This window comes from Megalobrama amblycephala, linkage group LG15, assembly GCF_018812025.1.
Source record: "Megalobrama amblycephala isolate DHTTF-2021 linkage group LG15, ASM1881202v1, whole genome shotgun sequence".
NCBI lineage: Eukaryota > Metazoa > Chordata > Actinopteri > Cypriniformes > Xenocyprididae > Megalobrama > Megalobrama amblycephala.
In genome coordinates, this window is record NC_063058.1 from 31,758,172 (window position 1) to 31,773,469 (window position 15,298).

At 41.2% G+C, this 15,298-nt stretch overlaps 1 protein-coding gene across 1 annotated transcript; it reads left to right on the top strand.

Annotated features, from left to right (window-relative positions):
- Window positions 1–8,287: 8,287 nt before the first annotated feature.
- On the top strand, window positions 8,288–12,149 carry LOC125247048 (golgin subfamily A member 6-like protein 22). The gene is made up of 3 exons (XM_048158211.1): window positions 8,288–8,391; window positions 8,508–8,575; window positions 9,324–12,149. Exons 1-3 carry the CDS (start codon window positions 8,288–8,290, stop codon window positions 11,132–11,134), a joined length of 1,983 nt encoding a protein of 660 aa, XP_048014168.1. The 3' UTR covers window positions 11,135–12,149.
- The last annotated feature ends 3,149 nt before the right edge of the window (window positions 12,150–15,298 follow it).

Genomic DNA, 15,298 nt, shown 5'->3' on the forward strand with positions numbered 1-15,298 from the left:
ATCTTGCCTGTGGGCACTGGTGAAGCGGCCATCTTGTCCATAGCATCTAGAGAGCTTGAGTGAGTACAAACAGGTGAGCTTGAGTGCGTAGCAAACAATGAACTTGTATGTGTAGCAACCGGCGAGCTTGAGTGCATTGCAACCGGCGGGCTTGGGTGTTGCAACTGGCAGACTTGAGTGCGTTGCAACCGGCGGGCTTGAGTGCGTTGCAACCGGCAGGCTTGAGTGCAAAGCGGGCAGCGGGCTTGAGTGCAAAGTGACCGGCAGTGCGAAGCAGCTGGCTGGCTTGAAAGTGAAGCGGGCGGCAGGCTTGAGTGCGAAGCGGCTCGTGCTGAAGTCAGCGGTGGATCACACTGGAACACAATCCTCTCCGCTCTCTGACAGATCCAGAGACATGACGTGATTCCAGAAGATCAGCAAAGATGTGACGTGACTCTAGACGATCAGCGGAGACTTGCCTTGGCTCTGGAAGATCAGCAAAGACATGACATTGCTCTAGAAGATCAGCGGAGACGTGACGTGATGTTGTTGTGACCACCATTTTGTAAATGTTCTCTTCAACGGCAGCTATTACGTGATTCACCGTGGTGTCGCATTTCTCTGCGACACCCACAGTAAAAAGTGAACCAACTGTGAGCAGGGCAAAGTCCAGAAATTCTACGAACAACCCTCGGAGACCATTAGTGAATAGTGAATAGTGAATTTCAGCTTACAGCCAAACGAAATGCCAAGATCGTTGTATCACAAAATTACAATTCAATTACAATTCGTTATTGATTAACTTTCTGTTAGTGAAGGCGGGATCAGCAGAATCACGATGAATGACACACAACAGGAGCGCTCACTCTCTGTCGCACGCGATCAGTTCTCTTTGCGCCTGAATAGACAAATACACACACACAGATGTCATAATGTCCACCGTGTGGAGTATCTAATGTGAATACAGTTGGTAATGGCTTATGTGTACGTAAACAGGTTATAACTGGATATGTGTCATGTCACAATTAAATACCTGTCAAACAACAAAAGATGTTAAATAAATGTATACATATTAAATAAACCTACTGTATCTGCAAAAAGATTTTTTGTATTTACTATTGTTTTTGTATTTCACTTCTGTATTCTTTTTTATAGCCTAAAATACTTCAAATGAACTTAAACTTAAAATTTCTCACATTAGCTCATGCTCATATTGTCCACCTCTTGCCCACCTGTACGTACCAGCTGATATACAATGTAGTCTTGATTTGGGTGGTCACTCTACATTTGAAAGTTTGAAAGGGTTTTAAATCTTCTAAATCAAGTAAAATGACTCAAAATCAAGTCATTTTAGCATGCCAAAGTCAACTTTAATTATATAAAATGGAATTTCCCAAAAGCAAAATTGTGGCCAGTGAAAATGCTGAGTGTTTAGTAACTTTGCAAAACCACTAGCCACAGTGGCTGGTGAGCAAAAAAGTTAATGTCAAGCCCTGTATATAACCCTTTTCAGATTGATGGTAGGAACAATTGCATTTCTAAGATCATTGCTGATGCCTTTCCTCCTCAGCTATTGTGTTAACACACACATTAATGCTCCTATAGGAAACTGCAAAAACATCTGCTTTTAAAGAGGTGCTCACACTTGCTGATGATCAGTTAATCAAAAGAATATGACTAGAAGCACCTGACTGCTACTTATCCTCTTAATTCCTATGCAAGCAGTAAGGGGGAACTTTTACATATGGCTTCTCTATTGTGGGCTATAGTATTTGCTTAATAAATAATGACATGGTATAACATGTCATGTGTTGTTGTTCATCTGAGATTGTATTTACCGAAAGTTAAGACTTAAGGACAAGATAATGATAATAATAATAAGTTTTATTTATATAGTGCCTTTCCAGAGCTCAAGGACGCTTTACAGTATTACATAAGAAGGAAGAGATAATACGAGTAGACAATGAGAGAAACAATAAAGAACATGGAAATATACAGAAAAAGGAGTCAAGTACAAAATTACAAAACAGGACTTGAGACATAACATTCAGAGAAATATTAGTAATAATGCAGTGCAAACAATAAAAAAAAAAAAAAAGTTATAACATTCAGAAAACAGTTTTGAGTAATGATTTAAATTCAGAGATACTATTTACACAACAGAGTGAGCAAGGGAGAGAATTCCAGAGTTTGGGTGCAATAACACTGAATGATCTGCCCCCCATTGAAGAGAGGCGATGCCGATGGACAACGAGAAGGCCAGAGTCGCAGGAACGTAGTGAGCGAGTCGGAGTGTAGGGGATGAGCATATTACAGAAATAATGGGGAGCCAAGCCATGCAGAGATTTTGAATTGAATACGGTAGGCAACTGGTAGCCAGTGGAGATCATACAAAATTGGGGTGATGTGAGCAGAGCGCTTGGTATGGGTGAGTTTTCTAGCAGCAGAGTTTTGAATGTACTGTAATCTGGAAATGGAGCTAGACGGTAGACCAATGAAAAGAGCATTACAGTAATCAAGGCGTGATGAGACAAATGCATGGATGACAGTTTCAGCGTCTTTGGTACTGATGAAGGGACAGAGTTGGGCAATGCGATGTAGGTGAAAGAATGCATATTTGGTAATAGAGGTAATATGAGACTGAAAAGATGAGTTAATGATTACACCCAAAGTTTTAACAGTAGTGGATGTTGAGAACCAGAAATTTCACAGGTGAGATTGGTAGAGATATTGGTGGTAAGTGAGGGAGTTCCAATGAAAATGATCTCAGTTTTGTCTATGTTGAGCTTCAGAAAATTTGAATTAAGCCAATCTTTTATGTCCTTTACACAAGCAGATATTTTGTCTGTTTGGGGAGGTAGAGTAGGTGTGCAGATAGAGTATAATTGAATGTCATCAGCGTAAAAATGGTAGTTGAGACCATGACGTTGTAGAATCTGACCAATTGGTATGATGTAAATTATGAATAATAAAGGCCCGAGAATGGATCCCTGGGGAACACCTCTCTTCAGGGGGACAGTCGGTGATCGAAAATCCTTAACTGACATTTAAAATTGTCTGTCAGAAAGAAAACCAAGAGAGAGCAGAACCAGAAATACCCAAATCAGAGAGACGAGAAACAAGTAATTCATGGGAGACGGTGTCAAATGCAGAGCTGAGATCAAGTAGCAGAAGTATAGACAGAGAACCAGAATCAGCAGAAAGCAGTAGATCATTCACAACCTTTACAAGTGCAGTTTCAGTACTATGGAGGGGGCGAAAACCAGATTGAAAGGGATCAAAGAGATTATTTTAGAAAAGACTGGAGTTGGGAGGCAACAGTGCTTTCCAGTAATTTTGCTATGAAGGGTAAATTTGAAATAGGACAGTAATTAGATAGAACTGAGGGATTGAGGTTGGGTTTCTTGAGAACGGGTAACTGCAGCAGTTTTGAGTGGCAGAGGAAATGAAGCAGAGGTAAGAGATGTATTGATGAAGTGAGAGATAGGTGCAGAGATGGAAGAATGGCAAAGTTTCAGGAGAGAAGTAGGAGTGTCACAGAAGCGAACTCCGTGATTCCCTCCTCTGGCCATCGGAGGGAACCTTCTCCCGAGTACTAACATTTACACACACTACACTTCCCAGCAACCCCCGCACTGGACTGATTACCCGCCAGCTGATTGTCATTTACAGGACTATAAAAGACGCTCTAACACCTAACTTAGATGCAAAGTTTTGTATTGCCGTGGTGTACAACTCTGAGCGTTGTTCTATATTCTGATTGCCTTTCTGTTGCCGAAACTGCTGTTACCGTTTACGAATCTCTGCTGCCTATCCCTGACCTGTGCTTTGCTATCCTGATCTGTGAGTGTTATCTGCCAGCCCTGACCTTTGCCTGTTCTCCGTTTATGAGTCTGCCTGTTCCCTGTTATACCTGTTTGCCCCTGATCTACCCTGCCTGTACGACTACGAGTCTGTTTAATAAAAGCATGCAAATGGATCCCAGCCAGAGCGATGATTCATTACAGAAAACTTCGCCACACAAAGATCCAGCTGCTTTCAATCATCTGTGTGCTACTATGTCAGCGCAAGCCAGTCAAATCGCCGCTCACCAGCACCAACTGAACCGCCTTCCCTCTCTCACGGAGGAACTTGTAAAAGCTCTGCAAGGTCTCCAAACACCTGCGCCGCCCACGCCACCACCACTCGCGGCGGCAGCCATTAACCACGCGTCTGAGACGCCACCCTCTCACCATCCACGCTTATCTCTGCCAGAGAAGTTTGACGGCGATCCTTCGAAGTGTAAGGGCTTCATGTTGCAGTGCTCACTATACATCAATCAACAACCCACTCTGTTTGGATCTGCGCAGCGCTTATAACCTGATCCGCATCCGGGAGGGCAATGAATGGAAGACAGCATTCTCCACTGCAAATGGCCACTATGAATATTTTGTAATGCCCTTCGGCCTGGTCAACAGTCCGTCCATATTCCAAGCATTCATCAATGATGTATTTCGGGATATGCTAAACAAGACCATAAAAACCTTGAATACCTCAAATCCGCAAAGAGGCTGAACCCACGTCAAGCTCGCTGGTCCCTGTTCTTCTCACGCTTTCACTTCATAGTTACATACAGACCAGGCTCAAAGAACAGCAAGGCTGACACCCTCTCGCAACAGTTTGAAGGTGAGCTCATTAACAAAGCTCCTGAAACTGTGTTACCTGAATATCTCATTGTTGCTCCCATTCAGTGGGATATCACGGCTGAGCTCGAGGAGGCCAATTCCCAGATCGAGATCCCACTGGAGTGTCCACCGAACAAGACCTTCTTCCCTGAGAATTAAGGAACACGAGTCCTAGAAATGGTACACAGCCTACCCGCATCCGGTCACCCTGGGATCACAGCTACGATACACCTCCTGCAGAACCGCTTCTGGTGGCCATCCCTGAACAGAGACACCATTCAATTCATCCATCGCTGCACTACCTGCAATGTCAATAAATCCTCTCATCAGTCACCTGCCGGCCTACTTCAACCATTACCCATACCTCACCGTCCGTGGTCCCATATTGCCATAAACATCGTCACAGACCTGCCACCTTCGGATCAATACACCACCATACTCACCATAATTGACCGCTTCTCCAAGGCCTGCCGACTCATCCCACTGCCCAAGCTCCCCACTGCTATGCAGACTGACGAACACTTATGTAACTGGGTCTTCCGATTGTATGGTTTACAGGTGCTTACAGGTGCTCAACTCTGAGCGTTGTTCTATATTCTGATTGCCTTTCTGTTGCCGAACCTGCTGTTACCGTTTACGAATCACTGCTGCCTATCCCTGACCTGTGCTTTGCTATTGTCACGGGCACACAAGAACAAGATGTTGAGATCCAGTTGCAGCATTTATTGGGCAATCCACAATCGTACATCCAAAACAGGCAGGGGTCAAAATCCAGATAATCAGTCCACAAAACAAAAAGCCAGAGATACAAAAGTGCACGTCACAATACAACAAACCACCCCCAAGGACAGAAACAACTGAGTATAAATAGACAGACACTAATGATGGAACACAAAACAGCTGAGTGCAATGAGTGGGATAATGAGTCCAGAAGTGAGTATGGGAATTGTAGTTCAAACAAGTGACAAAAGTTCATATTGGAGTGCCCTCTGGTGGCTAAACTTGGGCACTCCAATTTGTGATCATGACAGTACCCCCTCCTTACGGAGCGGCTACCAGACGCTCCATGAAAAAACAAAAAACAAAAACACAACTCTCAGGAGGGAGGTGGACTGGAGAAGGACCAGGGGGAGGGATGGTGGGCCAGGACCAGAGCCCCCAACCAAAGGCCAGGGGGAGCCGGAGGAACAGACCACGGGGGCTCTAAGAAGGTCGAGGTCCTGGCTGAATGCCAGGGCGGCACTGGAGGAACTGACCAGGCAGGTTCCCTGGGGTCTGGAGTCCTGGCTGGTTGCCAGGGCAGCGCTGGAGAAACTGACCAGGCGGGTTCCAGCGGTTCAGACTGCCGGGGCAGTGGCAGCAGGGCAGAAAGCCTGGGCGACGGCGGCAGGACAGAAGGCTTGGTTGACGGCGGCAGGGCAGACGACCTGGGCGGCGGCGGCGGCGGCGGCGGCAGGCCTGGGCGGTGGCAGCAGGGCAGACCAAGGGTGCTCTGTGGTCGTATCAGGGAGAGCGGGCAGCTCGGTGACGGCCTCCGTGGCCGTATCAGGGAGAGCGGCCAGCTCGGTGACGGCAGCGGGCTCGGGATGCCCTGAGTGCATCACAGGACTGACAGGAAAAGCATGCAGGACTAGCGTGGACTCACTGGCTGGAGCGGGCTCACTGGCTGGAGCGGACTCGGGCTGCTCTGAGTGCATCCTCCAGGCACGCAAGATCGCCAAAACATAAAAAGTGAAGACAGTCCTCTTGGCCATCATAGGACTGACAGGGAGAGCATGCGGGACTGGAGTGGACTCACTGGCTGGAGCGGACTCACTGGCTGGAGAGGGCTCTGGAGCGGACTCACTGGCTGGAGCGGACTCACTGGCTGGAGCGGACTCGGGCTGCTCTGAGTGCATCCTCCAGGCACGCAAGACCGCCAAAACATAAAAAGTGAAGACAGTCCTCTTGGCCATCATAGGACTGACAGGGAGAGCATGCGGGACTGGAGTGGACTCATTGGCTAGAGCGGGCTCTGGAGTGGACTCACTGGCTGGCGGAGGAATCCGGAAGCTCATGCTGCTGGATCTTGCAGTGGTGGTTTGTTCTGTCACGGGCACACAAGAACAAGATGTTGAGATCCAGTTGCAGCATTTATTGGGCAATCCACAATCGTACATCCAAAACAGGCAGGGGTCAAAATCCAGATAATCAGTCCACAAAACAAAAAGCCAGAGATACAAAAGTGCACGTCACAATACAACAAACCACCCCCAAGGACAGAAACAACTGAGTATAAATAGACAGACACTAATGATGGAACACAAAACAGCTGAGTGCAATGAGTGGGATAATGAGTCCAGAAGTGAGTATGGGAATTGTAGTTCAAACAAGTGTCAAAAGTTCATATTGGAGTGCCCTCTGGTGGCTAAACTTGGGCACTCCAATTTGTGATCATGACAGCTATCCTGATCTGTGAGTTTTATCTACCAGCCCTGACCTTTGCCTGTTCTCCGTTTATGAGTCTGCCTGTTCCCTGTTATACCTGTTTGCCCCTGATCTACCCTGCCTGTACGACTACGAGTCTGTTTAATAAAAGCATGCAAATGGATCCCAGCCAGAGTGATGATTCATTACAGAGAGCGGGATCAAGTTGACAGGAAGAAGTTAGATTTCAAGATTAACTTAGAGACAGAAGATGGGGTTGTTAAAGAAAAACAAGACAGAGTTTGACTGGATAGATTTGGTGGATAGCTGAGCTTTGTATCAGTAGAGAAGCATTGGTGGACAGCATCAGTCTTTTCGAGTAAATAATCCATAAAGGAACAGCAAAGCTCATTAGAAGCTAGGGAGTCTTGAAGTGGAGGTTTAGTAAGCTTATTGTGTTGAATAATGCTTTTTGCCTGTTGCTTGATTTATTAATTGAGGCAGAGACAAAGCTAGAGTGAGCTGAGATCAGAGCAGATTTGTATATTTTGAGATGATCAAGAAATGCTAAATAATGTACAGTAAGACCAGTTTTTCTGTAGAGACGCTCAAGTAGCCTTGGGAATATGGAGCTCAGGGGTATACCAAGAAGAAGAGTGGGAAGAGGGGACACTTCTGGTCTTAATAGGAGCATGCTGCTGTAAGATTTCAGAAATTATGGAGTGATAGTTAGATAATATCATGGAGGGAGAAGAAATATCAAAGACATCTTAAAGGTTTGAAGAAACAATAGAGCAACAGAATGATGCAGTATCAATAGCTTTCAGATTGCTGTATGAAATAACAGTTTTAAGGCATTTCTTATGCATAGGCAGACTTAAGCTAAAATCAAGAAGTTTGTGATCAGAGATATCAGTGTCAGAAGAAGAGATGGAACAGATATCAATCCTTCATATACATATCAGATCAAGGATATGACCACAAGTATGGGTAGGAAAATGAACATGCTGAGTCAGATTAAAACATTCAAAAACAGACATTAATTGATTAGTGTTAGAGAAAACAGTATCGACATGAATATTGAAGTCACCAAGCAGGAGAATGGGAAATGACAATGAACAGGCAAGGGTTAACAGTTCACTCAGTTCAGAAAAAAACAGGGCTTTAGGAGGACGATAGAGCAAAATAATTATAAGAAAGTCAGCTTTTAATACCATATATTCAAATGTATTGGAATCATGAAAATCAAGTTGCTTGAGTCGGAGATTGTCCAGGTAAATGACAGCGAGACCACCCCCTTTAACATGGAGATGAGGTCTGGACAGATAATTATATCCTTCAGGTGAGAGAAGATTTAACTTTAGAAAATCATCCGGAACTTGCCAAGTTTTTTTAGAAAAATGTCAAGCTTATTGTCAGTGATAATTTCATTGAGATAAGGGTCTTTGTCCGATATAGATCGACAGTTCAGAAGCGCAAAATGTCTATGCAGGGAATTCAAGTTAGTGGTACGTTGCTGGGCATCAGTGAGATAAATTAAAGAGTGATGTGTAGTATTGCCGGCGGGTACTTGTCTGGACATAGACGACGATCTATGATTTGTCCAAATGCATGGAGGGGTATCAGGTTTAGAGCAAAAGGTACTCCTGGAGACACGCTGTGAGCGTATGTATCGAGGGAGCCGGAGAATCCCTAGACTCCGGCAGCACTCATACACCACAGCATCGAGACGCAGGTGACAATTGAAGGCCTTTAGCTGTGATGGTATATCCAATATCCATTTTTGAAATGAGCTAAAAAATGAGGCAGATAAGAGAAGAAGAAAAAAGAAAAAGAAAAAGAAAGTTTTGCCCGAGGCATGTTAGTACTGAGCAAAAATGCGAGCCGAGCACAGGTGGTGAACACACCCCTTCACCAAAAACAGCAAACTAAATAGGAGATAACACACCCAGATAGCAAGCGGTTAAACAAACAGCGCTACTGACTGAGAGAGCAGTAACTCACCCATCAGAAGAGCCGATGGTGGAGACGTTAACGGGTAGAGGGCTCGCAGCAGACCGGCAGCAAGCTCACAGACAAGAGGAGTTTGATAATGACAATAGTCCAGTTCAAAGATCAGCAGATGATTTTTATATTCTCCTAACATAAAACCTAACATAGATTTCAAAGAGGGTGTACTTTCTTTTTCACATGTAGTTTACACAATATCCATGTACAAAGTAGATGGTATAAGTTGAAGTATAAGTATCATCTGTTTTTTCCCCCTTCATACAGTGCCAAAAAGACAAAGAACTTCAGTCAACATCCCTGTCAACAGTCCTGTCAACATCCCTGTCAACAGTCCTGTCAACCGTCATTTATCCAGAAGAATCGTGCTGCTGGGTAAAAGTGGTGTTGGGAAAAGTGCAGCTGCAAACACAATACTGGGACAGAGAGAGTTTGAATCTAGAGTTGGCTCAAATTCAGTAACCTGTGAATCTTCAGTGAAACATGCCACTGTTTCTGGCAGGAAAGTGTCTGTAGTTGATACTCCTGGATTCTTTGACACACACATGAGCTCTGAGCAGTTAATGATAGAGATAGCAAGAAGTGTTTATATATCCAGTCCTGGACCTCATGCTTTTATCATTGTGTTTCCTGTGAATAGATTCACTCAGCAGGAGGAAGAGATTCCTAAAATCATTGAGATGTTGTTTGGTGAAGAAGTGTTGAAATACTCCATGATTCTCTTCACTCATGGAGATCAGCTAGAAGGAAGGTCCACAGAAGGAATCATTGAAGAAAATGAAGCATTAAGAGATCTAGTTGATCAGTGTGGAGGCAGATATCACGTCTTCAACAATAAAGATGAGAATAACAGAGAGCAGGTGAATGATCTACTGCAGAAGATTGACACAATGATAGAGCAGAATGGAGGAGGACACTACAGTAATCAGATGTTTGAAGATGCTTACAGATTCAGACGAGAAAAAGAGTTTCAGAGTGTAAGAAATGAGACAGAACAGAGAATCAGAGCAGAGATACAGCGTGAGAACAATGAGAGACAAGAACAAGTGCAGATTCAAAGACGAGAGGAGATTGAGAGAGTGAGAATGATGACAGAGGAGAAAATCAGAGCAGAGTGTGAAACTCAAATGAGGTCTGAAATGAGAAGACTTAAAGTTGAAAGACAGAGAGAGGAAGAGGAGAGAAAACAACAAGAGGAGAGGAAAAGACATGATGAGATTGAGAGAATGAAAAAGCAGACACAGGAGAAAATCAGAGCAGAAATACAGTATGAGATTAATTTGAGACAACAAGATGAGAAGAAAAAGAGACAAGAGGAGATTGAGAGAGTGAGAATGATGACAGAGGAGAAAATCAGAGCAGAGTGTGAAACTCGAATGAGGTCTGAAATGAGAAGACTTAAAGTTGAAAGACAGAGAGAGGAAGAGGAGAGAAAACAACAAGAGGAGAGAAAAATACTTGATGAGATTGAGAGAGTGAAAAAGCAGACAGAGGAGAAAATCAGAGCAGAAATACAGTATGAGATTAATTTGAGACAACAAGATGAGAAGAAAAAGAGACAAGAGGAGATTGAGAGAGTGAGAATGATGACAGAGGAGAGAATCAGAGCAGAGTGTGAAGCCCGAATGATGTCTGAAATGGGAAGACTTAAAGTTGAAAGACAGAGAGAGGAAGAGGAGAGAAAACAACAAGAGGAGAGGAAAAGACATGATGAGATTGAGAGAGTGAAAAGGCAGACACAGGAGAGAATCAGAGCAGAGTGTGAAGCTCGAATGAGGTGTGAAATGAGAAGACTTAAAGTTGAAAGACAGAGAGAGGAAGAGGACAGAAAACAAAAAGAGGAGAAGAAAAAGAGACAAGAGGAGATTGAAAGAGTGAAAAAGCAGAGAAATACAAAGTGTGAAGAAGGATATGGATTTAAGGAGTTTTTTTCCAAGTATTGGAAACACTTTTTAATGGGCATCGCAGCTGGTGCTATAATTGGTGGAGTTGTTGGTGGAGCTGTTGGTGGAGCTGTTGGTGGAATTGTTGGTGGAGTTGTAGGCTTAATTGTTGGTAAAAGGCAGGGGCATCACTAATGGGTGGAAAAAATGTTGGGTAACACTTTACAATTCTGGTGCACTAATATGCATTAATTCATGCTTAACTAATGCACAGATAATCATGTGTTAATGTATGACTCATGAAGAACTAAACCATTAATTAATGATTACTGCATCAGCAACTAATAAAGATTCTATATGATTAATAGATTAAGTAATATATGAATTGTTGTTAATTATATGGCATAATGTATTAACTCCTTAATAACATATTTTATTAACACATTCATTTACAATTTTAATTAACTACCACAATGGGTTGAAGCCATATATTTCAACTTTCAGTTGTCTGCATTAATTAATCATTAACATATCATTAACATATCATTATGTTATGACTACTTGTTGAGGCACATGACTATTAACTAATTGTTAAATAATATGTAATTAATGGGTTTTGACAGTTGCACATGCAGTAAGTGTAATGTCAGAGAATGTGTTTGAAGAACATTTTTATTATAATTACAATTAAGGAATTTTTTTTACCTAGGGAAGTAAAACTGTCGAAACAATCACATATATTAAACTCTGTAGCTGAATAGAAAACATGGAAGCTGAAAGAAAATATTCAGTGATTGATTAACTAATGTGTGACAAGTGTCTGCAACATAGGTTGAAGTAATGGAACAGTCTCTAGTTTAGCGGAGAACAGAATCAATGCTGGCAGTAAATAAATCACAGAATCTTGTATGGAAAATTCTTATTTTGTAATTCAGCAGTCACACAAAAGACATGAACTATAATTTGAAACAAAACAATAAAATTGATCCACAAAATATGAATTCTGTGTTGTCTTTTTTCCTCTTATTCTATTAAGATTTGAATTATTTTTCCTTTTTAAAGAATTCAGTGTATTTTATCTCTGTTTACATAGACTGAAGGAATTTTAAAGACTTACAAAATCATTTTATTTAGTATTTAGCTTCACTGTCTTCTGAATTTTAGAGTTTAAGGTTTAGAGTACTAAACAGGGAAAATTAGTGAGTACAATTCCAAAAAAGTTAAAGCAAATTAAAGAACACAGACAGAGCATAATCATGTCCATAATGACCAACACAATCTACCAACAGCAGCGCAAGTACCAGTAAATTGATAAGCACAAACCATAGTAAATCCCCTTGCATAATTCATTATTTTTGGTCCCACTTTATATTAAGTGGCCTTAACTACTATGTACTTACATCAAAAATAAGTACAATGTACTTACTGGGTTCATATTGAATTGCAAAAAACTTTTGCTGCTATTGAGGTGGGATATGGGTAAGGTTAGGGAAAGCTTTGGTGGTATGGGTATGTTTAAGGGTAGGGGTAAGGGTTAAGGGATGGGTCAACAGTGTAATTATAAATGTAATTACAGAAATTATATCCACTTCAACTCTGCGGCCTACCTCGGACCCACATGTGGGTCCAATATTGCATCATCATAATTATTTACAAAAATCTATAAATTGTGGAGCACAAAACTAGACATATAGGGTATCTTTTAAAAGCTTAGAACCTCAGCTTTCTTGCCAATCCCGTCACTTTTGCATTTGTATTACACAAAAGAACATAATAAGGTCTAAATTCAACCCCCCCCGCAACGACCCCCCCTTGAAAAAATCATATTCATAATATTCAAATTAATATTTATATCACACAAACTCACCAAACATAGACAAGTCGTATATCAAATGAAAGCTCTCACTCTCCAGGACATAACTGCTGTTTATTTCACCGATCCGATACGTTTTAGTAACAAAATTATCAAAAGAATCATAAAGATAAAAATGACTCCTCTGAACAAGCCAATACATGAATCATATTCCTGCTCCGATCACTACTTCCTCGTGTAGCTACTAGCCTCAAACGCTATATCAGCTTGTTATTTAGGTTGTTTTCTTCAAAATGAGACTGTTTTCACTTGTCTGTGAGCATGTATGGCCAAACGACACTGTAATATGTCTCATATGTGCAGATCTAAACATGCGATGCAGCCAAAAATGTTTATTACACTTAGTATCAATGATCTTTGTTAGCGGCGATTGTTGATGACGTCATCGCATATTGCTCTCCATAGACATGTCGATCACTTTTCTAGCTCATTCATAGGCTGAGATATGCGCTTGTAAAGTTGAGGAGGCGGGACCACTGAGCGTGTCTTCCTGAGGACGTCCAGTTCAGCTAGAAAGCTAGTTGGAGAGTACTGACAGTGTTTTTCCCTGTATTATTGCGTTAAAAACTGGTTAGAGCACTTTGTCTTTGCACAATGGCTTCACAAAAGGTGTTTTTTGGTGTGAATTCGGTTTTGGAGGAGCTTGATCGTCTGAGTGACTGAATCTTTCAGCAACACTAGCTTTGACGCGGTCAGAAAAGCTGCGTGGGACAGGATCCTCATCTTCAGTAAGTAACGTTACACATAAGCGTTGTCTTTGTGCATTTCATATCGTGTGTTGCATGTATATTTGTATTGTTGCATGTATGTTTGTATTTTTTGCATGCATATTTGTATTGTTTCACACATTTGTGCATCGGTTGTATTTAGAAGTGCATTGCCTTGTGCGCTTTATACATGTTTAATGTGCACGCGAATTGCAGTTTACATATCAGTTTCTGTTTCGTGTATGTTTTAATAATTGCTTGCATTTATGCATTGGTTGTGCTCATTTATTTTTAATTTTTTTGAATGCACATGTATTTGTGTATCTGTTTTGTGGTTATGCTAATTGCCTTCGTGTATGTTATGTGCATATGTGAATTGCATTTGTGTATATGTTATGTGTATATATGAATTACCTTTGTGCATATGTTTAATTATTTTAGCATGCATTTGTGCGTATGTATCATTATTTTAGCATGAGTTTCAGGATTTCAATGTGAATTTACAAATTTGTTTTGTTTTTCAGACTAGACTGAGTGATGAAGGATGGATAGTAGCTAACAAGTCAGCCAGGCACCTACAAGGAAGTGGTTTGGCCACCAGCACACCTCCCACCTCCATCTCTATCATAAAATTGTGAATACAATAAAAAAACACAAAGTATTCCACTGATGTGTTAAAATGTAGGTGGTTTTCTGTCAAATGAGACCAATTTTATCCATTTACTCTAACATATATGAGTAGGGCACTCTTTTTAATTCAGGTATGCCCATTTTTTTCAGTACAAGTACACATGGAGGCGCCAGTGCCTCCTTTCAGTTAAATCTCAATAATTTTTGTTCAGAAGGAGATATTGAGTAGATTATTTTTCCCCTGTTTACTGAAAATCTTGATTTGAAAAATAAATTACAAAATTTCATTTTCATTTGTGTATCATAAAATTGTGAATAAATACAATAAAATAAATGCAATATTCCACGACTGTGTTAAAACTATGAGAGTTTTCTTTAAAATGAGACCATTTTTATCCTCTTAGTCCAACGTATATGAGCAGGGCACTCTTTTTAATTCAGGTATGTCCAATTCTTTCAGAAACTGGAGACCGTATAAGTTCACATGGAGGCACCAACACCTCCTTTCAGTTTAATCTCAATAACTTTTGTTCAGAAGGAGATATCAAGAAGATTATTTTTTTCCCTATTTTCTGCCACCTAGTGGAATCAAAAGAAACTTTCTGCAGGTTTATAGACGAAACAGATCCTGAATTACAGACTCTCAAATAAAAACTTTATTGAAAAATAAATAAAAATCAGATTTTTTTATTTGTATTTATCATAAAATTGTGAATAGATACAATAAAATATATGCAATATTCCACTACTGTGTTAAAATTTAGAGGGTGTTCTGTAAAATGAAACTATTTTCATCCTTTTACTTCAGTTTTTATGGGTAAGGCGCTCTTTTTGATTCAGGTATGTCCAATTCAAAAATGGAGACGGTAAAGGTATGCTTGGTGACACTAATACCTCCTTTCGGTAAAATCTTTATAACTTTTGTTTAGAAGAAGATATCAAGTAGATTCTTTTTTCCCCTGTTTACTGTCAACTAGTGGAATGAAAAGAAGGAACTTTCTGCAGGTTCATAGACCAAAGAGATCCTACACTACAGACTCTCAAATTTAAACGTAATTGAAAAATTAATAAAAATCCGACTTTTTATTTGTGTTTATCATAAAATTGTGAATACATGCTAATCCTTGTACTCCAATTTATGTGGGTAAG